Source organism: Hyperolius riggenbachi, chromosome 4 (assembly GCF_040937935.1).
Source record: "Hyperolius riggenbachi isolate aHypRig1 chromosome 4, aHypRig1.pri, whole genome shotgun sequence".
Lineage (NCBI taxonomy): Eukaryota > Metazoa > Chordata > Amphibia > Anura > Hyperoliidae > Hyperolius > Hyperolius riggenbachi.
In genome coordinates this window covers 389,789,025-389,809,770 of record NC_090649.1, presented here as the reverse complement: position 1 = coordinate 389,809,770, position 20,746 = coordinate 389,789,025, and the positions used below count along the sequence as shown (strand labels likewise).

Genomic DNA, 20,746 nt, shown 5'->3' with positions numbered 1-20,746 from the left:
TTATTTGTGTGCTAGGCACTGTACATACACATGTCTATCTCATCATGTCACGTCACTTCGGTATCCTTTAGGGCTGGTTCACACGGACGTTCGTTGGCGTCGCGTTCGTTGGCGTCGCGGTTGCGGGCTTTTACCAGCGTGCGTGTTGCATTCGGATGCGGTCGCGTTTTTTCTTCCCCTAGAGGGACATTAGCCGTCGCGGTTAACCTCCCCTGGAAGCACCATGTAGCTTCCAGGGGCTCCTTGAACGCCAGGGAAAATCGGGACCCGAACGCCGCGTTCGTGCAAACGCGCTTGAAAGCTTGGTACAAACGCTCCCATTCACTTGAATGGGAGCGTTTAACACCAAGCCCCGAACGCTGGCTGTAAACGCTCTGCAAGCGTCCGTCTGAACCAGCCCTTAATCAGCACTCAGTTTGCCCAGTAAATATAAATCTGTGTTCCTTATGACCCGTCTTTGTTTATACATAAGTTTACTGTATGATTGTGTTGCCTTAAGACAGTTTTTACAATTTTTGCATGAATAAAGATTGTGTTGCTTTTAGTCTCCTAATTTGACTCCTTTAAAGTCCTTATTTGGACCCAAAAAAATACAAAAGAAGAAACCATTGTTAATAATGCAGTTGCATACATGCAGTAAAATAATATATTCCAGTTTTTGGCAAGGCAGAACCCAGCCTACGTGCTCTGAGTTCTTAAGCGCCACCAGATATGGAAATAGAGCTCTCATGATACTTCACATTCAGTAAGGTGTGACAACATCAAGGCGCTTGGGATATTTATCAGTACATTTATAGCCACTGGGCACAGAATTTCAACATTTGCCTAGAGCAATACATGATCACTGAAAAGCAACAACCAAACTAGAGATATATGCAGAACAGTCCATGTCCGAATGCTTAATTTACAAATTGGGAGGATAACACAGAGAATTGAAGAGAACCTGTGAGGACAGAATTACAGTTGTCTCTGTTACTAGATATGATTTCCAGAATGTACATCCTGGTTCCAGTATCTTGCGAGTTACTCAGAAGACTATCACTAAGGAAGAGCGTGAACTTCCACTCTGCATGCTTGTGCCTGGTCACAAGCTCAGTAGGTGGGTTAATCAGATCAGGGTATACTGCCCAGGAACATCCACAACTGAGGTATGCATAGATTAGATTGTTCTCACACAATCCAACAGCGAACGGTAATGTCTTTATGAGGGTCATCTGGTCAGTGGGAGCCACACGGCTGAGTGTAAAAATATTAACAACTAAGCTACTGGATTGAAGTTTCCCGATCAACCTCTACCATATTCCTCTACAGTGACAGGTCAACTTTTCACCATTCCCCTCATTGATCATAACATACTGCTCAGCCACTTCAGGCATGCTTACTAGTTAAGATAATTGTTGGACCAAGATTTTTATGTCCAACAGCCACTTATGTTGTGAAACCAGCTTTAGTATGCCAGAGTACTTTTACTCAAGGAAGTAGCATTTGCATTGTATTATCCCAAGTCTGCACAAAACCTCAAAACTCCTGGAGCCAAGTGGCCAGTGTTCTTTAACCACTTTATCCACCACTACAGTATATCTATGTCCTCTGTGACTTCATCTTAGCCACAAGGACGTAGATGTACGTCTTGTAGCTGAAGCAGTGCAGTGCAGGATTGGGCTAGTTCCTGTGCACACCTCTGGCACTATCTGAAGCAGCACTAATTGTTGAAAGGAAATATATATTTCCTGAACCAATAAGGTTGATTTTTACCATTAAAAATACTTTTATTTTCTCAGTTCATAGTGAAAAATATACACTGTAGCTTCATTTCAGAATCAAACATCTTCACCATAAATTGCGACAGGAACATAATTGAAGTTTTGTGATAGATCGAAGAAGTAGCCGAACAAAAGGGAGGCGAAGGCCCAGCAGTGATTACTCAGTTCTTTATAAAAGAAACCTGCTGGTTAGTTGATCTGGCAGTGCTGGCCAAGGTGTTCCAGTTCAAAAGGTGCAGTAGTGTTCATTTCTGTGGTGGGTCCAGACTCCTGGGCAACATTCGGCAGGGTTGGTCAAGATATTCTGGGTGTCACAGAAGCATCTGGCCGTGGCTGGCAGCCCTTACGTCTGGTTTAGAGGCTGGCATCATGGAGGGGCTGAACTAGAGGTGTCCCTGCTGCGGTGGAGCAACAGCAGCCGATGGACAGATGGAGCCAGCCTCTAGTGAGGCCAAAGGTTTCCTGATCAGTGCGGTGTCTTTCTACCTCAGCGCACCTCCAACCTCCTAGGTAGCAGTGGTGGACTCCACACAGCCTGTATCTGACAGACAACGGACACAGGCAGTAGCAAGGTGGGAAAAAACTCCAGGTCACGGACACCCCACGACATGCAACAGTGTCCCAGGCTACACCCGACCACACTGCACATCTTCAGGGGGAAAACAAGGTGAACTGGTAGGGAAATGGGAAGAAAAAAAGTTTATAGAGCCAGTAGGATTTTTTTTCTGGATCAAAGGGAACCCAAGGTGAGAGACACGTGGAGACTGCCATATTTATTTCGTTTTAATCAATACCAGTTGCCTGGCAGTGCTGCTGATCTATCCGGTCAGTAGGGTCTAAATCATTTACCTGAAACAAGCATTCAGATAACCTTGTCAGATTTTTGTCACAATCTGCATGCTTGTTCAGGGTATATGGCTAAAAGTATTGGGCCTCGTTCACACTATACGCATTTATGTGCACATTTCTTCAACGCGTATGGGGTGTGATCAGCAAGAACATCAGAAGTGCATAGACTGCATTGTCTGATGTTCAAGCTACATGCGCTGCACAGCAGTGGATGCGCTATCCCACTGCTGCACGCATTTTTCAGCAAAGCAGTGAATGGGATCAGCAGAGCAACGCACAACCATCTGTGTGACACTGTGAACGAGGCCTTAGAGGCAGTTGATCAGCATGACAGCCAGGCAATGTGCATTGTTTAAAAGAAAATAAATACGGTATGTCTCTCACCTTTGGGTTTTCTGGTCAATATGACCATTTATGATCATTTCAGCTGACACTACTCAAGCAGGCAGTGACAGATCATACGTTCTAGCTCAGCCAGGCAGAATGTGCTGTCCTATGGAGAGGAGGGGTTATTAATTTCTATAGTGAAGAGAGGGTACGCAGTATATATGAATTCAGCATTGAAAAGATGGACACCTTTTGAGTTAGTCCTTACAAGAAATCAGCTCAAGGTTACTTCTCTGTAAAAAATACAAAAAGCTTCCCAAACTGTCGATTGCCACTACAAGTCAAATATATCGGCTGCCAGCGGGCGTTTATATACCATAAACATGTGAAACATTCTCCTTTCTTGAATTTTTTTAGTGAGACTAAATACCAGTAAGTGACACAAATCTCCCCAGTGGAGAAAGGACAGCAAGAAAAACTTGACTGACTTTTTATTGCAGCCTGTGTAACACTTGAGAACATTTTATGCTTTTTGTCTCTCCCAGTCCAGCCATGAGTCAGAACAGGGACAGAAATCTCACATAAAAAAGCAGAACCTGTCAGATGCTGGGCAGGTCCTCATCTTCCACATCACATTTTCTACTTTTTATACATACAAGTTTGTACTGCGCATCCCTTTTATGACTTGTTGCCATGCTGCATAATATGATTGTGCTTTATAAAGAAAACAAGGATAATGAGTTTGCTGCTATCATAACAAAGCCCTTTTTTTCCTGGAAAAAAGTGATGCTGTTGCTTTAGAAGACCAGTAAGAATTGCAGCTCGGCACTGTTTAGTAACACTGATCACAACAGCCTGATGATTAGCAGGAATAAATATGACAGGAATTAATGTATAACGTGACATCTGTGCCAGCATCACTTACAACAAGAGTGCTCGGGTTTCACTGTGCAGATCAGAGCGCTGTGTGTTAACAGCTCGCCTTTCGGCCCATCCTGTGTCACATGCCACTAGCCGGAACATGAGAGCAAGCACTGCCTTTTACTTTTCACACCTCTTGATAGTATCATTGAGTGATCTACATTCAATACCTGTTGGCAAACTTGTTGCCGTAATTACCTCTGGTGTGCGCTTTGGCTGGGAGACATGCCTTTCCCTTTTACTGTAGACCGAGCTGAAGCAGTTTTAGTTTAGCACATACACTCTGCTATAAAATCTAAGCCTATTCCAAGTTTACCAATCAATTATCCAGGGCACGTTTACACCTGTCTGCAAGTTACCAGTGCTTTGCTGCATCCAGACATAGTAATGTCTCATATTCATTTCTAAGTGGCTAAATCACATATACACCCATTAAAAGCACATTTTACACGTATACACGTACAAAGCACAACTAAAATGAAAAACTTATAAGGTTATTAATTGTAGGTCTAGTAGTCATGGCAAATATAACTTCCCTAGAATCTAATATTCTTGTTATCAATTTAAAGTGGGATAAAAGTATGACATAACATTCAATAAAATGTGTTTTCCTAATTTTTATTACCCTTACAGTCATCATATTTGCTTTAAATGCACAAGTAATATTGTCTAATTACAAATTCCCAAAGTACAGTTTATCTGCTCTGAAAGCTGCCATTGCATAGCTGCTGTATTTATATATTAAACTATATCTAGTGATCACTTTTCAGCTTTTTCTGCTTCTCAGCTCAGTACAGCTCAGTTTCCGCAGTTTGCTAATGTTTGCTAAATGTATCTGCCAAAGGAATGTAAACAAAAATATAATGTTATCACCTCTTCGGATGCGGACAGAAGCTGCCCACTGAAGAACAAAGTGCTGCATTTAAATGTCTGAATGCTGTTCTGCTACAAAAATGCTTTTTGTGGTAGTAGATTGTATGCTGTAAATAATCTTTAAGAGCAAAGAGGAAATGCTGCGTTTCATACCACTTTCAATTTAAGCAAATGTATAAGTACGTCGCCGGTGAGTTGGGCACAGGGTGAGCCGAATGATGGCTCTCCCTGCTGCCGCTAAACTCCATGGCGGCATTAAATACTATCCCCCCCTGCGTCATCGCAACTCATAGGGAGGTGTAACTCTAGGTCCGGCAATTGCTGGAGCCCTGAAATTCTCTTACGCGCCCCATGCAGCATTACATTGCTGCTATAGAGCACCTGGTTTCGGCGCACTTGTTTAAAGGACTTACGAGCCCAAATATCAAAAAAAGACAAGTACCTTAAACACTTTTAAATGCACGGAGGACGCCGTCCGCATCCTCCGTGCAGTTCCGCCGGGTCCCCGCAGTCTGATCGCCCCCCCGTGCCGCTCCTGACCCCACAGACGGGGTCGGGCTCCCCTTCCTCTCATAAGATGGCCGCCGGAGCTGGCCGCGGCTGCGCAGTCCGCATACACGTTAGTGCGGCTGCGCAGCTCTAGGGCCCTCCCCCCGATCCACGCACAGTAGCGTGAGAGGAAGGGGAGCCCGACCCCCTCTGTGGGGTCGGGAGCGGCACGGGGGACGATCAGACTGCGGGGGCCCGGCAGAACTGCACGGAGGACGCGGACGGCGTCCTCCGTGCATTTAAAAGTGCTTAAGGTACTTGTCTTTTTTTTGATATTTGGGCTTGTAAGTACTTTAAGTAGGAAATGTAGACAGCAGCTATGTCAATGTGATGTAAAATCACACTGATGTGCCAAGTCAAATAAGTAAAGATGGTCTCTACTCTCGTCAGAGGACTGCAGGAGGGCCCAATATCTTTGGACCATGGACCATCCAGAGGCTTCCCACTACTGAGATAAGTATGTAACTTTTTTGCTGGAAAATCTAGGTCGATCTGTTGAGATTGCTTATCAATTTGCATTGGACCTAATGGAAATCTGATGGCAAAAAAATGCCATCAGATCGAATTTCAATACTGAAATCAGTATTGAATTTCCGATTTCATCCTGAAATCTATTGGAAATCTGTTCCTAGTAAAAAAAATGTTCCTAAACACATCAGATAGATCAGAAATCTATCTGATGATCGATCTGCTGCTAATCTAACGAGTGTATGGCCACCTTAAAGCATACATGACAAATAAGAAAGTGTCCCTGTCAAAGATTTGTAAATACAGTACATATAGGAGAGGGTCAATCACAGGTAAAGTGAACCTGTCACATGCCCAATGCCACAGCAGCTGTTAGTGTGAATGCAAAAGTATACAGCTTTTGTTTTACTTTCATTCATGCTAAAGGGAATCTGGCCTGAAGCAAAACGCTTGCCTGATAAAAGTGGCCACTGTCTGAACACAAGCTGCATGCTAGCTCCAAGGCAATGGGTTGATTTCCTGTAACCAGTTTGTTACCTCATGAAGGATTTATGTGAGGAGAGAAAATTAATTTTAACGCTGCACCAACTTGAAAGGGAATGGTAAACAGGGTGACTTCATTTTATGGGCCTCAACACCAGAAAATGCCACTAGATTGCTAAAGTAATGGGCTCTTTCTTATCATTTATAGATTGCACCTTTTCAGCATCAACACTTGATCAACACTTTTACAATAACCGATACTTTATCAGACACTTTAAAGAGAATCTGAAGCCAGATTAAAAATGGCTTTTTACATTATATCCATGTGAGGAATGTTTGCCCCAGCTAAAACGCCGCCATCCTGCAGCATAACGAGGGGACTTTACCCTCCAAATCCCCTCCATGGTGCCCGGGCAGCGCTTCTGTGTGAGGCCGGGCTATGAGCCGCAGCCCTGCCTTACATGCGTCTGTCAGCACGTATCACCGCCTCTCCCCCGCCCCTCTCAGTCTTCCTTCACTGAGAGGGGCGGGGGAGAGGCGGAGATCTGCCGCTGACAGACGTGTGTAAGGCAGGGCTGCAGCTCATAGCCCGGCCTCACAAGGAAGCGCACAGGGGCAGCAAAATCCACGACCAAGAAAGTTGTGGATTTTGCAGGGGGGGTTTGGGGGTTAAAGACCCCTCATTATGCTGCGGGATAGAGGCGTTTTTAGCAGGGGCAAACATGCCTCACATGGATATAAGGTAAAAAGCCATTTTTAATCTGGCTTCAGATTCTCTTTAAACAGGGGTGGAGGAGCCCAACTCATAAAAGATAGGCTAATAAGCTGTTAATCTTATAAACAGAGAGGTAATCTTACCTCTCTTGAAGAATTTGCACCAGTTTATTGAAAAAAAGGTCTTTTATTTGAGCACATAAAATTGACAATGCATTTCGTGGGTGCTTGCCCGCTTCCTCAGGTCAGTGAAAAACCAGGTGCCTTAACTGCTATGGCTGTGTATCAAGCATGAGCACCTCTCTGTCTCTGTACTTTATCAGCACTTTTGTATGAATCACATTAAAGACCCACAGGGACCATCACTTTGTCAGTGGATCCTCACCCACTCCCTCCTCAAGGCAGGTGGTTTCGGCACACGGTGCTCACCGCCTAAACCAGGTGGCCCATAGCTGCAATGTGATGTTGCGCGCGGTGCGTAAGGGTAATTCAGGGTTCCGGTGGTTGCCGGACCAAAAATTAGATCTCCCTCCAGGTTGCGACAACTCAGAGGGGGAATGGTATAGTTTTGCGGCAGCAGGGAGAGCCATCATTCGGCTCTCCCGGCGCCCAACCCACCGGCGTACATATGTATGCCTCCTCCCCAAAAATAGCAGTAAATGCTTTTTTCCCCAATTTGCCATCTGAGATGAAAGAACTATATCAAGTTTGGTGACTGATACGCCTCCAAAGGAGAAATACAATTAAAAACACCAAAGCATTCTGGCACTTTTCTAAGACCCTGATTCCACCTAGGGCTGCTTGTGCCCGATTTCATTCGCACAAATACGGGTCTGAAATCCAGGGCTGTGGAGTCGGTACAAAAATCTTCAGACTCCAACTCCGACTCCTCAGTTTATGAAACCACGACTCCGACTCCGGGTACCCAAAATGGCCCCGACTACGACTCCTCGACTCCGACTGCTTACTCTAATACTTAACAGGGCTGTGGATTTTGTACAAAAATCATCCGCCTTCCGACTCCGACTCCTCAGTTTATGAAATAAACAACTCCGACTCCAGGTGCCCAAAATTACCCCGACTCCGACTCCAACTCTGACTCTACAGCCCTGCTGGAATCTCAGCCTACTGAAATCATTAGGCTTCTTCTGAATTTGTGCACATGAAAAACTGAACAACTCGTTCGAATTCCCATAGCTGTGCCATGATGCGGATGTGTTATCAGCATGCACAAGTGCCGGCATCCGTCTTGGGGATGGACAGGCGGCATATTGGAAACCCGCCCTTAGTGCGATTGACTCTATTTTACTGCATGTGAATTTGGATTCGAAATGAAAGCCTAATGAATTCTATTAGCTGCTTCCGATTTGTGTACAGTTAAAAAAAATTGCATCTGTGGCATTTTTCCGCAGATCACATCCGAATCCCCACTGCACATCAGGAGGATGCGGATGCGGATTTGCATCAGCTCAGGTAGTTAAGTGGAAACAGAGCCTAAAAGTGCAATTAGCAATTTCACTTTAAAGAAAATGAAGATGGCAGGCCCAATATTTAACTCAGTTAAGGTATACTGTACTTTAATTACGTTCTCATTTAAAGAGAAAAGACTTTTGTATGCAGCCACTAGTAGGTTGTATAATAGATTCACTGTGGCTTCTCTCAGCCCATTTTCTCAGAGTGAAATACCGGCTGATTAGGTGCTATTGGTTTTTACACATAACTGGCTGTACTGAACGAGGTAAATAAAAAATAAGTATGCTTACTATGCTCAAACGTATTACTGTAATCATCCCAATATGTACTAACCACACCAGTATCAGCACTGGCAATGTCTATAAACTGAAGTACTTTATTTGCATTTTGCAAATTACACAATTTTTGCACAACTATAGAGCTGAAATACATACAGCCACAGAGATTGACCATAGTCACTTTGGGCCTGATATATGAAAGGCATGCCACAGAAAGTCTTGTTGAAACTAGAATCAATGGTTTTGTGGGCAGCACGGTGGTATAGTAGTGAATAGCATTCTCGCCCTGCAGTGCTGGGTCCCTGGTTCGTATCCAAGCCAGGGCAAGATATCCATCGAGTTTGTATGTTCTCCCTGTGTCTGCGTGGGTTTCCTCCAAGCACTCTGGTCTCCGCCCACATCTCAAAAACATACAGATAAGTTGATTGGCTTCCCCCTAAATTGGCCCTGGATTATAATGAACATTTGACTATGGTAGGGATTAGATTGTGAGTTCCTCAGAGGAACTGTTAAGCTGGCCATACACTGGCCCGATTTGCTGCCGTTTCGACAGCAGATTCGATCACTGAGATCGAATCTGCTGCCAATCCTTTGCACAAATCGGATCAGTCTGTCAATCGCGCCGTGTGTGAAATTACCGTCGATCGCCCGCGGGTAGGGAGCGCGTCGCTAGCGGCGGCCGATCCGATACAGTTATACATTACCTGTGCTGGCTCCCGGGCATCTTCTCCACGCTGCACCGCTCTGTTCCTGCTTCCACCCCAGCGTACATTAACTTCCTGTGTCACTTGAGTCACCAGAAAGTTCAGATAGAGGGCGCTCTATTTGAACTTCATGGTCACGGAGTGACACAGTGTACGCTGGGATGCGGTGCAGGATGCTGGGATGCGTGCAGTGCGGAGAAGAGGACCCGGAGCCAGGTTCAGGTAATGTATACGGCGGGGGGGGGGGGGGGGGGTAGGGGAAAGGCGGCAGGAGCAGCTCAACAGATTGTGATCTGTTTCAGGCTGAAATCGATTCACAATCTGTTTGCATTAAAGTTAGCCATACGATCCCTCTCTGATCAGATTCGATCAGATAGGGATCTGTCAGTTGGTCGATCTAATGGCAAATCGACCAGTGTATGGCTACCTTTAGTGACATGAATATGTACTCTGTAAAGCGCTGCAGTAGATGTTGGCACTATATAAAGAATAATAATCTTATTATGCAACACCTTTTTATATAGCTGGTCATTTTCATATGCAGGCTTCATGTCTGTTCTGTATGTTATCAATACCACTCTTTGTTTCCTGTAGTTCGCCATCTCAATTTGTACAATTGTAATCTCAGCATAGGTAACATTACTGGGCCTGCAGTCCCCACTAATACACCCAAAACACATTCATACATACACCAGCTCCCAATCATCTTTTTTTCCTCTGAGGGATAGTCAGTCGAACCAAATCCCTCCGCCCCTATGTCTTACTTTATGTGACCATAAACTTTAGCTCCACACTTTCGGGTGATGTGCGTGTTCCTGCACACTGCATGCGTTCATCTGCATTATATTGCACAAGGTACACAGTGGAGTCGTGTGTGGCATGCAGCAAGTTTTTTTCTCCTGCATGCAGGAAAAACACTTGAATGTGAACCTGTCTACTGATTAACATGATTCAGCATGTGGGAACACTGCATGCGGCCCCCTCAAGGGTGACCCCTGCCTTAAACTAATTTATTGATTAGTTTCAAAGCTAACGGCTATGAGGATGCGAATGCGATGTCTGAAAAAATGCGGCAAGCGCACTCATCTGTCAGTTTTCTGCATGAGTTGTCTGACAGTGCTGCATTGCTGTCAATTGTTTTCGAAAAACGCATTCAATTGTGAACTAGCCCATTGATTCACATTGGTTCTCAGTTTTCCTGTGCAGAAAATACACAGAAAAACTGACAAGTGTGGACAGGCCCTAAGGGCCCTTTCACACCAGAAGACTTTTTCTGCGTTTTAACGCCACAGCCGAAGTTGGCGTTTTCTAAGGTAAACTTTAATTTTACCTTTCACATCTAACTCGGCGTTTTGGAGCGTTTCAACGCTCCCAGGAGCTTTTTTCAGGGCTGTTTACAGCCGAATTTGGCTGTTGGCGTTTCAATGATAGTCAATGGAAAACGCCAACTTCAGCGTTTTCAAAGCGTTTTACAGCTGACTTGTTCACTTATTTTTATAGAAAAAAAAAAAAGACGTTTTCATATGAGCTGTAAAACGCTTTGAAAACGCTTTGAAAACGCTATGTATTGGCGTTAAGCAAAAGGCTGACTTTCAGCCTTTTCTACCGCAGCCTCTAGTGTGAAAGAGCCCTAAGGCTTCTTTTACAAGAAAGGAAGGAAATAACTGTAACTTTATTCCCATGTGAAAAGGCTTCCCCACCCCCCCTACACTGCAATACTGCTTCCTGGACAGGGAGAGGAAGGCATGGCAAAGCTGCTAGCATCCAACCACTCACCGTCAAGATGTGGAAGGGGGCGTGGCCGAGATGTCACTCAACCCCATTACCATTAGGGTGCATGAGCCGTACTGTGGGGTGCTTTTAGATGGCTAGATTCCACAGAAGTGTCAAAGGCAGCACAGCATTTTTGAGGACAAGGATCACCAGAGGTTACGCGCTGTTTTTTTACATTGAAATAAATAGGTGTTCAGGGTTTTATTCCTCTGTTGTGCTTATTGTATTTGACTAGTACAGTGGGAGGAGGGGTGGAGTAATACAAATGAAGCCTAGAGAGGAACTATTTGCTGTGTTCCCCGGTTGCTGTTCTGCTTACCATAAAAGTCAGTAGACATGCCTGACAAAAGACCAAAAACGTTATTGGCATTTTTTAAATGTTTGGCAGGTGCTCACAATGCAATTTGCAAGCATCTGACAAGCTACAGCAAACACCGTAAAATGTTCATTCAAATGCCAAGAAAATGCTGCTCCGGCATCTGAAATGATAGACACTGGATAAGGCCTTAGTGGGAAGCACCACGGCCATGACAACCAGTTAGAATTAGAAGTCACTTGGCTAGAGTCAGATCACACAACATGGGTTTTACTTGGTTCATACAGATACTGCATTTTGCACTACTTGCACTATTTTACAAAGCAGACCTGAACTCATAACTTCCTCTCTGCTCTAAGGCCTCTTGCACAGTAGGACGTTGCATTTTGATGCGATCCTAAAGTCGCAATGCAAATTACAACACGATGCCCCCAAAAAGTTGCAACGCAACTTAATGCCCCATTACGGTCGCATACAGTAGAGCATACAGGCAAACAGTCCAGCGCAGCTAATAACGTGTATAACGCACTGCATGCAGTACATTCACTTAACATGCAGCGTTATTCACCAACTCAACGTGTGCACTGTGAATGGGGCATTGATTTTTCATAGCAGTAAGTTATTCTGCATTAAATGTCGCAACGTCGCACTGTGAAAGAGGCCTAAAAGATAATCAACAGCATAATAACCTTTAAAGAAAAACATTTCTTTGTTACAACTGATACAAATCCTGCAATCAATCTGCAGTGTGTCTACTTCCTGTTTTCATGGAAGCAGACATATTGTTAAAATCCCGTGTTTACAAATTAGCTTTGCCGTGGCAGTCAGCTGACACAAATTGCAACTTGTGATTAGTCACAGACGAGGGGGAATTCGACAGGCTAATCTCTCTAAATACATACAGGGCGCATTTCTCTTTGATGGTCTCGCGGGCAGGGCTAAAGCTGTCATTCGGCCTATCACTGCACTCACTGCTACTTAGCGAGAGCAGGGATCGGCCCAATGACAGAGTCATAATTCTGCCTGCGAGATCATCGGCTCCAGTAGAAACAAGAGTTTCCATACTACTGTGTGCCGATGACACCCAGATATATCTCCATAACTCCTCCTCTACCATGGACAAAGTCTCTGCCTGCCTCACATCCATTTCCTCCTGGATAGCTGCCAGGTACCTGAAGCTTAATTTGGACAAGACTGAGCTTCTAATATTCCCACCCCGCACAGCTGCTCCCCTCCCTGATCTGCACGTCACTATCGAAAATACTACCATCCGCCCTACCTCCCAAGCCCGCTGTCTAGGCGTTACTCTGGACTCTGAACTTTCCTTTAAACCCCACATCCAAGGTATTGCCAGATCCTGCAACTTCCACCTCCGCAACATCTCCAAAATCCGCTCCTACCTGTCCCCTGACACCACTAAACTCCTTATCCACGCCCTTGTCATCTCCCGCCTAGACTACTGCAATTCTCTTTTGTCTGGCCTCCCCTCTAACCATACTGCCCCACTTCAATTGGTAATGAATGCGGCAGCCAGGCTGATACATTCTTCTCACCGCAGCGCCTCTATAACTCCTCTCTGTAAAGCCCTACACTGGCTCCCCATCAGCTTTAGGATACATTTCAAAATCCTGTGCTTGGCCTACAAATCAGGCACACACCAGCCTGGTCCTCGTCCACAGGCACATACCAGCCCGCCCCCTCCGATCCTCCAATGACCTGCGCCTAGTCGCACCACGCATAACTCAGTCACATGCACGATTGCAGGACTTCACCAGGGCTGCCCCTACTCTCTGGAACTCGCTTCCAACAGCCGTCAGACTCGCCCCCACCTTTAATACCTTCAAACAAGCTCTCAAGACTCACCTCTTCATGCTCGCATACCCCCCTACACCAGCACCATAATATGTTCTGTTAGACACCCTCTCAAAAGATGCACCTATTGTCTCCACCCCCACCCTTTAGATTGTAAGCCTCTGGCAGGGCCCTCCTCCCTACTGTTTCCAGCTTGATTATGCAATCTTACTGACAACCACCCCTCTTGTGGACTAGAACAGTCTCTATTTTGACCTATGACACTGTATTGTTATCAAATCATTTACATGATCTTGTTTTGTTGTGAGTTTCCGTATGTTCTACCTTGTATGTTAACCCATTTATCTATTGTGCAGCGCTGCGTAATATGTTGGCGCTTTATAAATACAATAAATAATAATAATAATTTCTCTGTGTTCTCCTTCTGTCCAGTGCAAGAGTTCTGGTCCACTTTAATGATTTAGCTACGGCAGAATAGCACTGTAGTAGTGAAACTAAACATCAAAACAGTTTCATGTCGGTAACAAAAAACAAAACCAAACAAAAATCTATGTACAAGTTGTGGTGGAAAAGAGAACAGTTTAAATCTGAAATGACAGATGTGATCTGATTTCCGATTGATTTTCCGATAATTTCTGTACAACATCAATCAGAAAAAGGATTGGAAATCGCTCAGTGCTACCGTTTTGTGCAAGTGATTTTACCGCGATTAGCGCAGTAAAATCACTGTACACTTCCGTGATTCAGAGTGATCGCGATCAGCGCTTTATTAAGCACTGTACCGCGAACACTCCAGAATCGCGGCAAAATGCTGCAGGTGACACGTTTTGCGATTGTTGCCAATCGCGGCAGTGAGATCACTGTCATACAGCAGGAAGTGCACCCAGCCCGCCGGTAGAAATTTAGTGTTTTGTAAATGTGTGTTCTAAATTGTAGCCTAGGGTGGTAGTGCACACCGATACACGATTTATATTCCAAAAACATACTGGTTAACTAACCCCTGGAATTGGCCTTAGACTATGAAGCTACATACCCACGTCGCAATTTTTCAAAAGTTTTTTTCCCACGGCCAGCGGTTGTTTTGCACGATGAGCAATCGTTTCTGCGATCTCGTAATGTGGGTACTTGTCTGCAATTACATGAACAACGCTTCGTGACGTGGGGGTATTATGACCTTCACAGCAGATCAGATCTTTAAGATCTACAACTCCCACACAAAATGCCGCGATCATTTGAACTCTCATTTGTGCCCATCACGTGCCGTTGCGTGTTCCCGTGGGTAGGAATATGGATCAGGGAACTGTCGGTTGTCATCACTATACACTTTGTAAAGTGCTGGAGAAATAATAATAATACGCTGTAACAAGACAAAGTTTGTATAATCTATCCACCTTTCGGTTCAACTGCAATGCTGAAATTTCATGATAATGATCTTAGGCCTAATTGAATTATTGAGCCAGCCCAGAAATAGGAGTAGGGACTATAATAATCAAATTTGGGGAAAAAAAAAAAAAAAAAAAACAACAACCACAATACATTGTTCTTCCAACAAATGTACTTTAGTTGAGTGGGGTGAAGCCATAGCTGGGTGGTCAAAAAGTAGGTGTGGCCAATAGCAGACTTAGCCACGAGCAACATATTTAGTGCTACACAGTTCCAGCACCAAGTACTGAGGTGAAATCATTTTTGTAGTGCTGTCACACTGTCTGAGACCACCTGTAATTCCTGGCAGTTTGAGAGGTTGCATGGTGACATCCTGGAGGTCATCAACATCATTTGAGTGGAACAGCGGGCAAAAAGGTGCTGGGGAGAACACCGTAAAATCCAAAACATAAATCTAGCCTTCTATAAATCTCGCATTAATAACCACTGCACTGTTAAATGTAAAGCGCAGTAACCCATAGCAACAATCAAAGTTTCTTTTATTTAGGCAAGAGAAAAACAAGGTGGCTTACCTATCCCCATAAATTGTCCTCTGCTAGGTACAATCAGATCTACAGGTGGCACCAATTATTTCCGACTTGTCCGTTCTGCTCCCGATCAATAATAGGATTGAGTTTTTGAAGTAATGATCTGAATATTGATCCGGAGCAGTTTGGACATGTTCACATGAAGCAATTTCCTGTCAGATTATCTGTCAATCTGACAGGAAATTGCATTGTGTGTACCCAGCATTAGCTATAAGAATGCAATACTTTTAAAACTGTGCAGTGCAAACATTGTGACATAACATAAACAATGCAAGGTACTGTGAAACAAACCAATGCAAGGTACTGTGTAACAAACCAATGCAAGGTACTGTGTAACAAACCAATGCAAGGTACTGTGAAACAAACCAATGCAAGGTACTGTGTAACAAACTAATGCAAGGTACTGTGTAACAAACCAATGCAAGGTACTGTGTAACAAACCAATGCAAGGTACTGTGTAACAAACCAATGCAAGGTACTGTGAAACAAACCAATGCAAGGTACTGTGTAACAAACCAATGCAAGGGCGTACATTTGAAATCGGCGCCGGTAGACCTGGGCGCAGGATACAGCGTTATATAGCTGATCCTGCTTCTGCACAAGTCCGGGCTGATTTAATTACTATTCCCCCTCCAGGCCGACATGGATAGTGGGGGAATGAAATAATTCGGCTTCCAGCGATTGCTGGAGGCCGAATTATTATGTTTTTGAACAACTTCGGCTCTGTCTTCTGACGGAGCCGACGTTACTCACTGAGCACTTCAATAGGAATGATTCCTATTGAAGTCTATGGAGGCGCCGGCTGCGCCCAAATCTAGCAGCGCTGAAAAGCACTGCTCCGATGCAAGGTACTGTGAAACAAACCAATGCAAGGTACTGTGTAACAAACCAATGCAAGGTACTGTGAAACAAACCAATGCAAGGTACTGTGAAACAAACCAATGCAAGGTACTGTGAAACAAACCAATGCAAGGTACTGTGAAACAAACCAATGCAAGGTACTGTGAAACAAACCAATGCAAGGTACTGTGAAACAAACCAATGCAAGGTACTGTGAAACAAACCAATGCAAGGTACTGTGAAACAAACCAATGCAAGGTACTGTGAAACAAACCAATGCAAGGTACTGTGTAACATACCAATGCAAGGTACTGTGAAACAAACCAATGCAAGGTACTGTGAAACAAACCAATGCAAGGTACTGTGAAACAAACCAATGCAAGGTACTGTGAAACAAACCAATGCAAGGTACTGTGAAACAAACCAATGCAAGGTACTGTGACACAAACCAATGCAAGGTATTGTGAAACAAACCAATGCAAGGTACTGTGAAACAAACCAATGCAAGCTACTGTGAAACAAACCAATGCAAGCTACTGTGAAACAAACCAATGCAAGGTACTGTGAAACAAACCAATGCAAGGTACCTTGCACTGTGTGCAAAATGCAGTAACCTATAGCAACAACCCAGTAAATGCTGGATTATGAGTGACTTGTATAGGTAATGTACTCTGCATAGTATACCATCTAGTAGTACTGGTGTGTTTATCACAAAATCAACAAGTATAAATATGCATTTAAAAGTACGCGCACAGGGTTATTTACTATTTCTCTTACAGTGAATGGACCATATTTAGCTAAGCTTTTAGTCATCCTTGATACAGCCTGATATAACCCAGGCGAGGCTTGAGAACTTTTGCCATAATATTGCAATTTTCTTTTTTAAATCCAGTCGCAACTTGCTGCATCAGTTAAGTCTCATAACCTGGTATATTTTTTATTACTGCAAAATTACAAAATACATACTCATTATGAACATTATAGTAGTTATTGTTGCACTTTAAGCAAACAGAGTGTGCATGATTGCACAGGCAATGTAACTATACCAGCTGTACAGATCTGTTTACTTCCATGCCTGGCAAACTCCAGCTGTGTACTGTCATCTGACAGGTCATTTCCACTGTCCTAGCACAGGGTAAACTCTAACCTTTACAACCCAGCAGAGGCAGCCCCTCAAGTTGTATTCTCTAAACAAGCCACCCTCTACCTAGCACATAGCCACTGACAAAGGCCACCCACCTGCTTGTATTCCTAGGAACAGGTTACCTCACTTGCCCATACACCTGGCTCCTTAGGCCCTGCCTGTACCATTTCACAGAGAACTCACTACTTTCCATACTGCACCCCTAGCAGAGGACGCCCCAGCGGCCAACACTCCCAATGTAGGGTGCCCCTTCAACCCATACCCCCTGGCACAGGCCTCCCTTTAGTTCACACCACTACCCTGTACCTCGACACGGAACTTCCTTCAGTCTGTCCCCCTGGCACAGACCTCCCTGCAAAACTTTAATTCCTTACCCCCTGGCACAGACCTTTCATCCTTACCCCCTGGCACAGATCTTCCTTTGTTCCTTACCCCCTGGCACAGACCTACCAACATACCTTACCACCTGGCATAAACCTTCCTTCAGTCCTTACCCTTTGGCACAGACCTTCCTTCAGCCTGTGCCCCTGGCACAGGCCTCCTTTTAGTTCCCACCACTAACCTGGAGCCCCTGACACATACCTCCCTTCAGTCTGTCTTCCTGGCACATGTCTCCCACTACCAACTTGTACCCACTGACATAAATCTCCTTTAAGTCTGTCTCCTTAGCACAGACCGCCCTGCACCCCCTACCCCCTGGCACAGGCCTCCTTCATTCCTTACCCCCTGACATAGACCTCACTTCAGTCCCTACCCCCTAGCATAGACCTCCCTTCATTCCTTACCCCCTGGCACAGACCTCCCTTCGTTCCATACCCCTTTGGCACAGCCCAGGCCTCCCTTACACCCTGGCACAAACCTTCCTTCCAGTCCTTACCACAAGCTGCCCTTTAGTTCATACCCCCTGGCATATGCTGTTCTCCAGCCTATGCCCCTTGGCAGAGGTGAGACCTGGCTCATCACCCGCCTCTCACCCTACAGATGTCTCTCCCCCATTCCCTCAGGCTAACACATATGTCGCTGGGGTTGTCTGGCATACATGTCACTCGGGGTATCCTGTACAGCGGTCCCTGCAGCTCCTGCCATGCCAGCAGCACTGCTCACCTTGTACACATCACCATAGGTGCCGCTGCCAATCCTCTGGATGAGCTCGAAATCCTCCTGCGGATTCCTCCGGGACAGGTCGCAGCCCGTACTCATGGTGGCGGCCGCCCGGGGGGCCCTCTGCCGATCAGAGCCCGGGCCGGGGCACCAGGACCCCGCTCACACGTACACCAGGCCGGGCCTCGGTGCCCTCTCACCACCGCAGACGTAGATACGTACAAGATCCCGGAGAACACAAGCCCAGTAGATCCCACAACATGGCTCCCTAGCCGGGCCTGTGCGCAGGCGCAGTGCGGGGGCAGAGGCCTGTGCCAGGGGTGGGGAGAGGAAGCCGGGGTGGGGGGTAGAGGGGGGCACAGTGGCTACTGCGATCACCGTATCCGAGGTGTACACCGGGCAGCGCTGTACAGGTCATGTGACGTCATGGCAGCGGAGGCCATAGTGATGAGTACCAGTCACTCGGGCAGAGGAGGAGGGCACATGCCATAGCGCCGCTGCCAGCCCAATAATGTGGTTAGGGACACAGGCAGACGATTTTATTTACAGATTCATCAATAATATTATTTAACTGCTCGCTTCCGTGTTGAGAGGAAATAATTATTGGCAGCAATCCAATGTAAGTAACAGTTAACTAATGAGATGAAGTGTGCGAATCCCTGAGCAGGTTGGCATCATGCACTGTAGGGAGCATAGAAAGAGCCCACACTGTTTGGCATGCGACTGCTATGTTTTCAAAATAAGAAATTATACAAAAGTTGTGTGTGGCTAGTAGTCAAATCCAGGGAAATATGTACTTTTTTATCATTCATTATTTTAATGTATTCTCAAACTCTCAAAACACACCTGTTCAGGCAAGCTTATCATTTGCTATTGGTAGCATTGGAGGCTCACTGCTTTGGAATCAGGACATTTGGGCGCCCGTTAGGGGAAGAAATTTGAGCGCAAGCACCTACTATTTGTAGCCGCATTTTTCTTTGCAGGTGGCCCCAGGTGCCCACTGTTTACTGGGCATGATTGGCGCCCAAATTTCACACTTTTGCTGTTTTTTTTTTATGGGGCGCATATAATTAACATTTTTTTGCTGGCGGGTGGGTGATGGTTAAAGTTAGACGTATGTGGGGAGAGTTTTAAAGAGGAACTCCAGTGAAAATAACATAATGAAAAAAAGTGCTTAATTTGTACAATAATTATGTATAAATGATTTAGTCAGTGTTTGCCCATTGTAGAAGCTTTCCTCTCCCTGATTTACATTCTGACATTTATCACATGGCAACATTTTTACTGCTGGCAGGTGATGTCAGTGGAAGGAGATCCTGCTTGCTTTTTTGGCAGTTGTAAACAGCTGTTATTTTCCACAATACAACAAGGCTTCTACAGTGTGATGTCAGTACCATGGTCCTGACATCACACTGTGGGAGGGGTTTCACCACAATATCAGCCATACAGAGCCCCCTGATGATCTGTTTGAGAAAATGAAAATATTTCACATGGGAAATGGGGTATCAGCTACTGATCGGGATGAAGTTCAATTCTTGCTTACGGGTTCTCTTGCCGACCGCACACTCATACCGTGCGGCGGCAAAGTGGTAGCTGGAGGACCAGCGACGCAGATCTGCGTCGCCAGGTGCCTCCCTAATTAATCAGGAAAGGCCGCTCGCGCGAGCGGCCGTTTCCTGTTAGATCACGGAGCGGGTCTCCGTGAATAGCCTGCGAGCCGCTGATCACGGCTCGCAGACTAAATGTAAACGCAGGAGGCATTTGTTTCCTTTGTTTACATTGTACGGCGCTGCTGTGCAGCAGCGCCGTAAGGCAGATCGGCGATCCCCGGCCAATCAGCGGCCGGGGATCGCCGCTATGTGACAGCGGACATCCTGTCACAGGCTGCACAGGACGGATAGCATCCTGTGCAGCCCCGATCACCGGGGGGGACAGGTAGGAGAGGGATGGGGGGGGGGGGAATGTCGCCGCGGAGGGGGGCTTTGAGGTGCCCCCCCCCCCCCGCAACATGCCACCAGCAGGAGCGATCAGACCCCCCCTGCACATCATCCCCATGGGGGGGGAAAAAGGGGTGCGATCTGATCGCTCTGCATGCCAGCTGATCTGTGCTGGGGGCTGCAGAGCCCACCCAGCACAGATCACAAAAATCAGCGCTGGTCCTTAAGGGGGGGTAAAGCGTGGGTCCTCAAGTGGTTAAGGTTAGGGATTGGGAGGGTTAAGGTTAGGCGAGAGGGGTGTATTTAAGGTTAGGCGTGGGGGACGGGGAGTCGGTTAAGGTTAGGCTTTGGGGGGTCGGTTAAGGTTAGGCATCAGGGTGGGATTTAGGGTTAGGCAGGGGGGTATTCTACTTTCCAACAGTGGGTGCCCAAATTTCCTCACTCCTCTTTT

At 45.7% G+C, this 20,746-nt stretch overlaps 1 protein-coding gene across 5 annotated transcripts in view; it reads right to left on the bottom strand.

Moving 5' to 3' along the window:
• The window catches only part of MAP4K3 (mitogen-activated protein kinase kinase kinase kinase 3), a 391,382-nt gene extending 372,557 nt beyond the window's left edge, over positions 1–18,825 (bottom strand). For 2 of the 5 annotated variants that reach the window (XM_068232153.1, XM_068232154.1), the window contains exon 1: positions 18,362–18,825. In XM_068232153.1, the coding sequence (XP_068088254.1) occupies positions 18,362–18,457 (96 nt within the window). In that variant the 5' untranslated portion in view covers positions 18,458–18,825. The remainder of the gene's footprint in view (positions 1–18,361) is intronic. The other 3 variants (XM_068232156.1, XM_068232155.1, XM_068232157.1) reach the window with 3 other exon arrangements.
• Between the last annotated feature and the right edge of the window lie 1,921 nt (positions 18,826–20,746).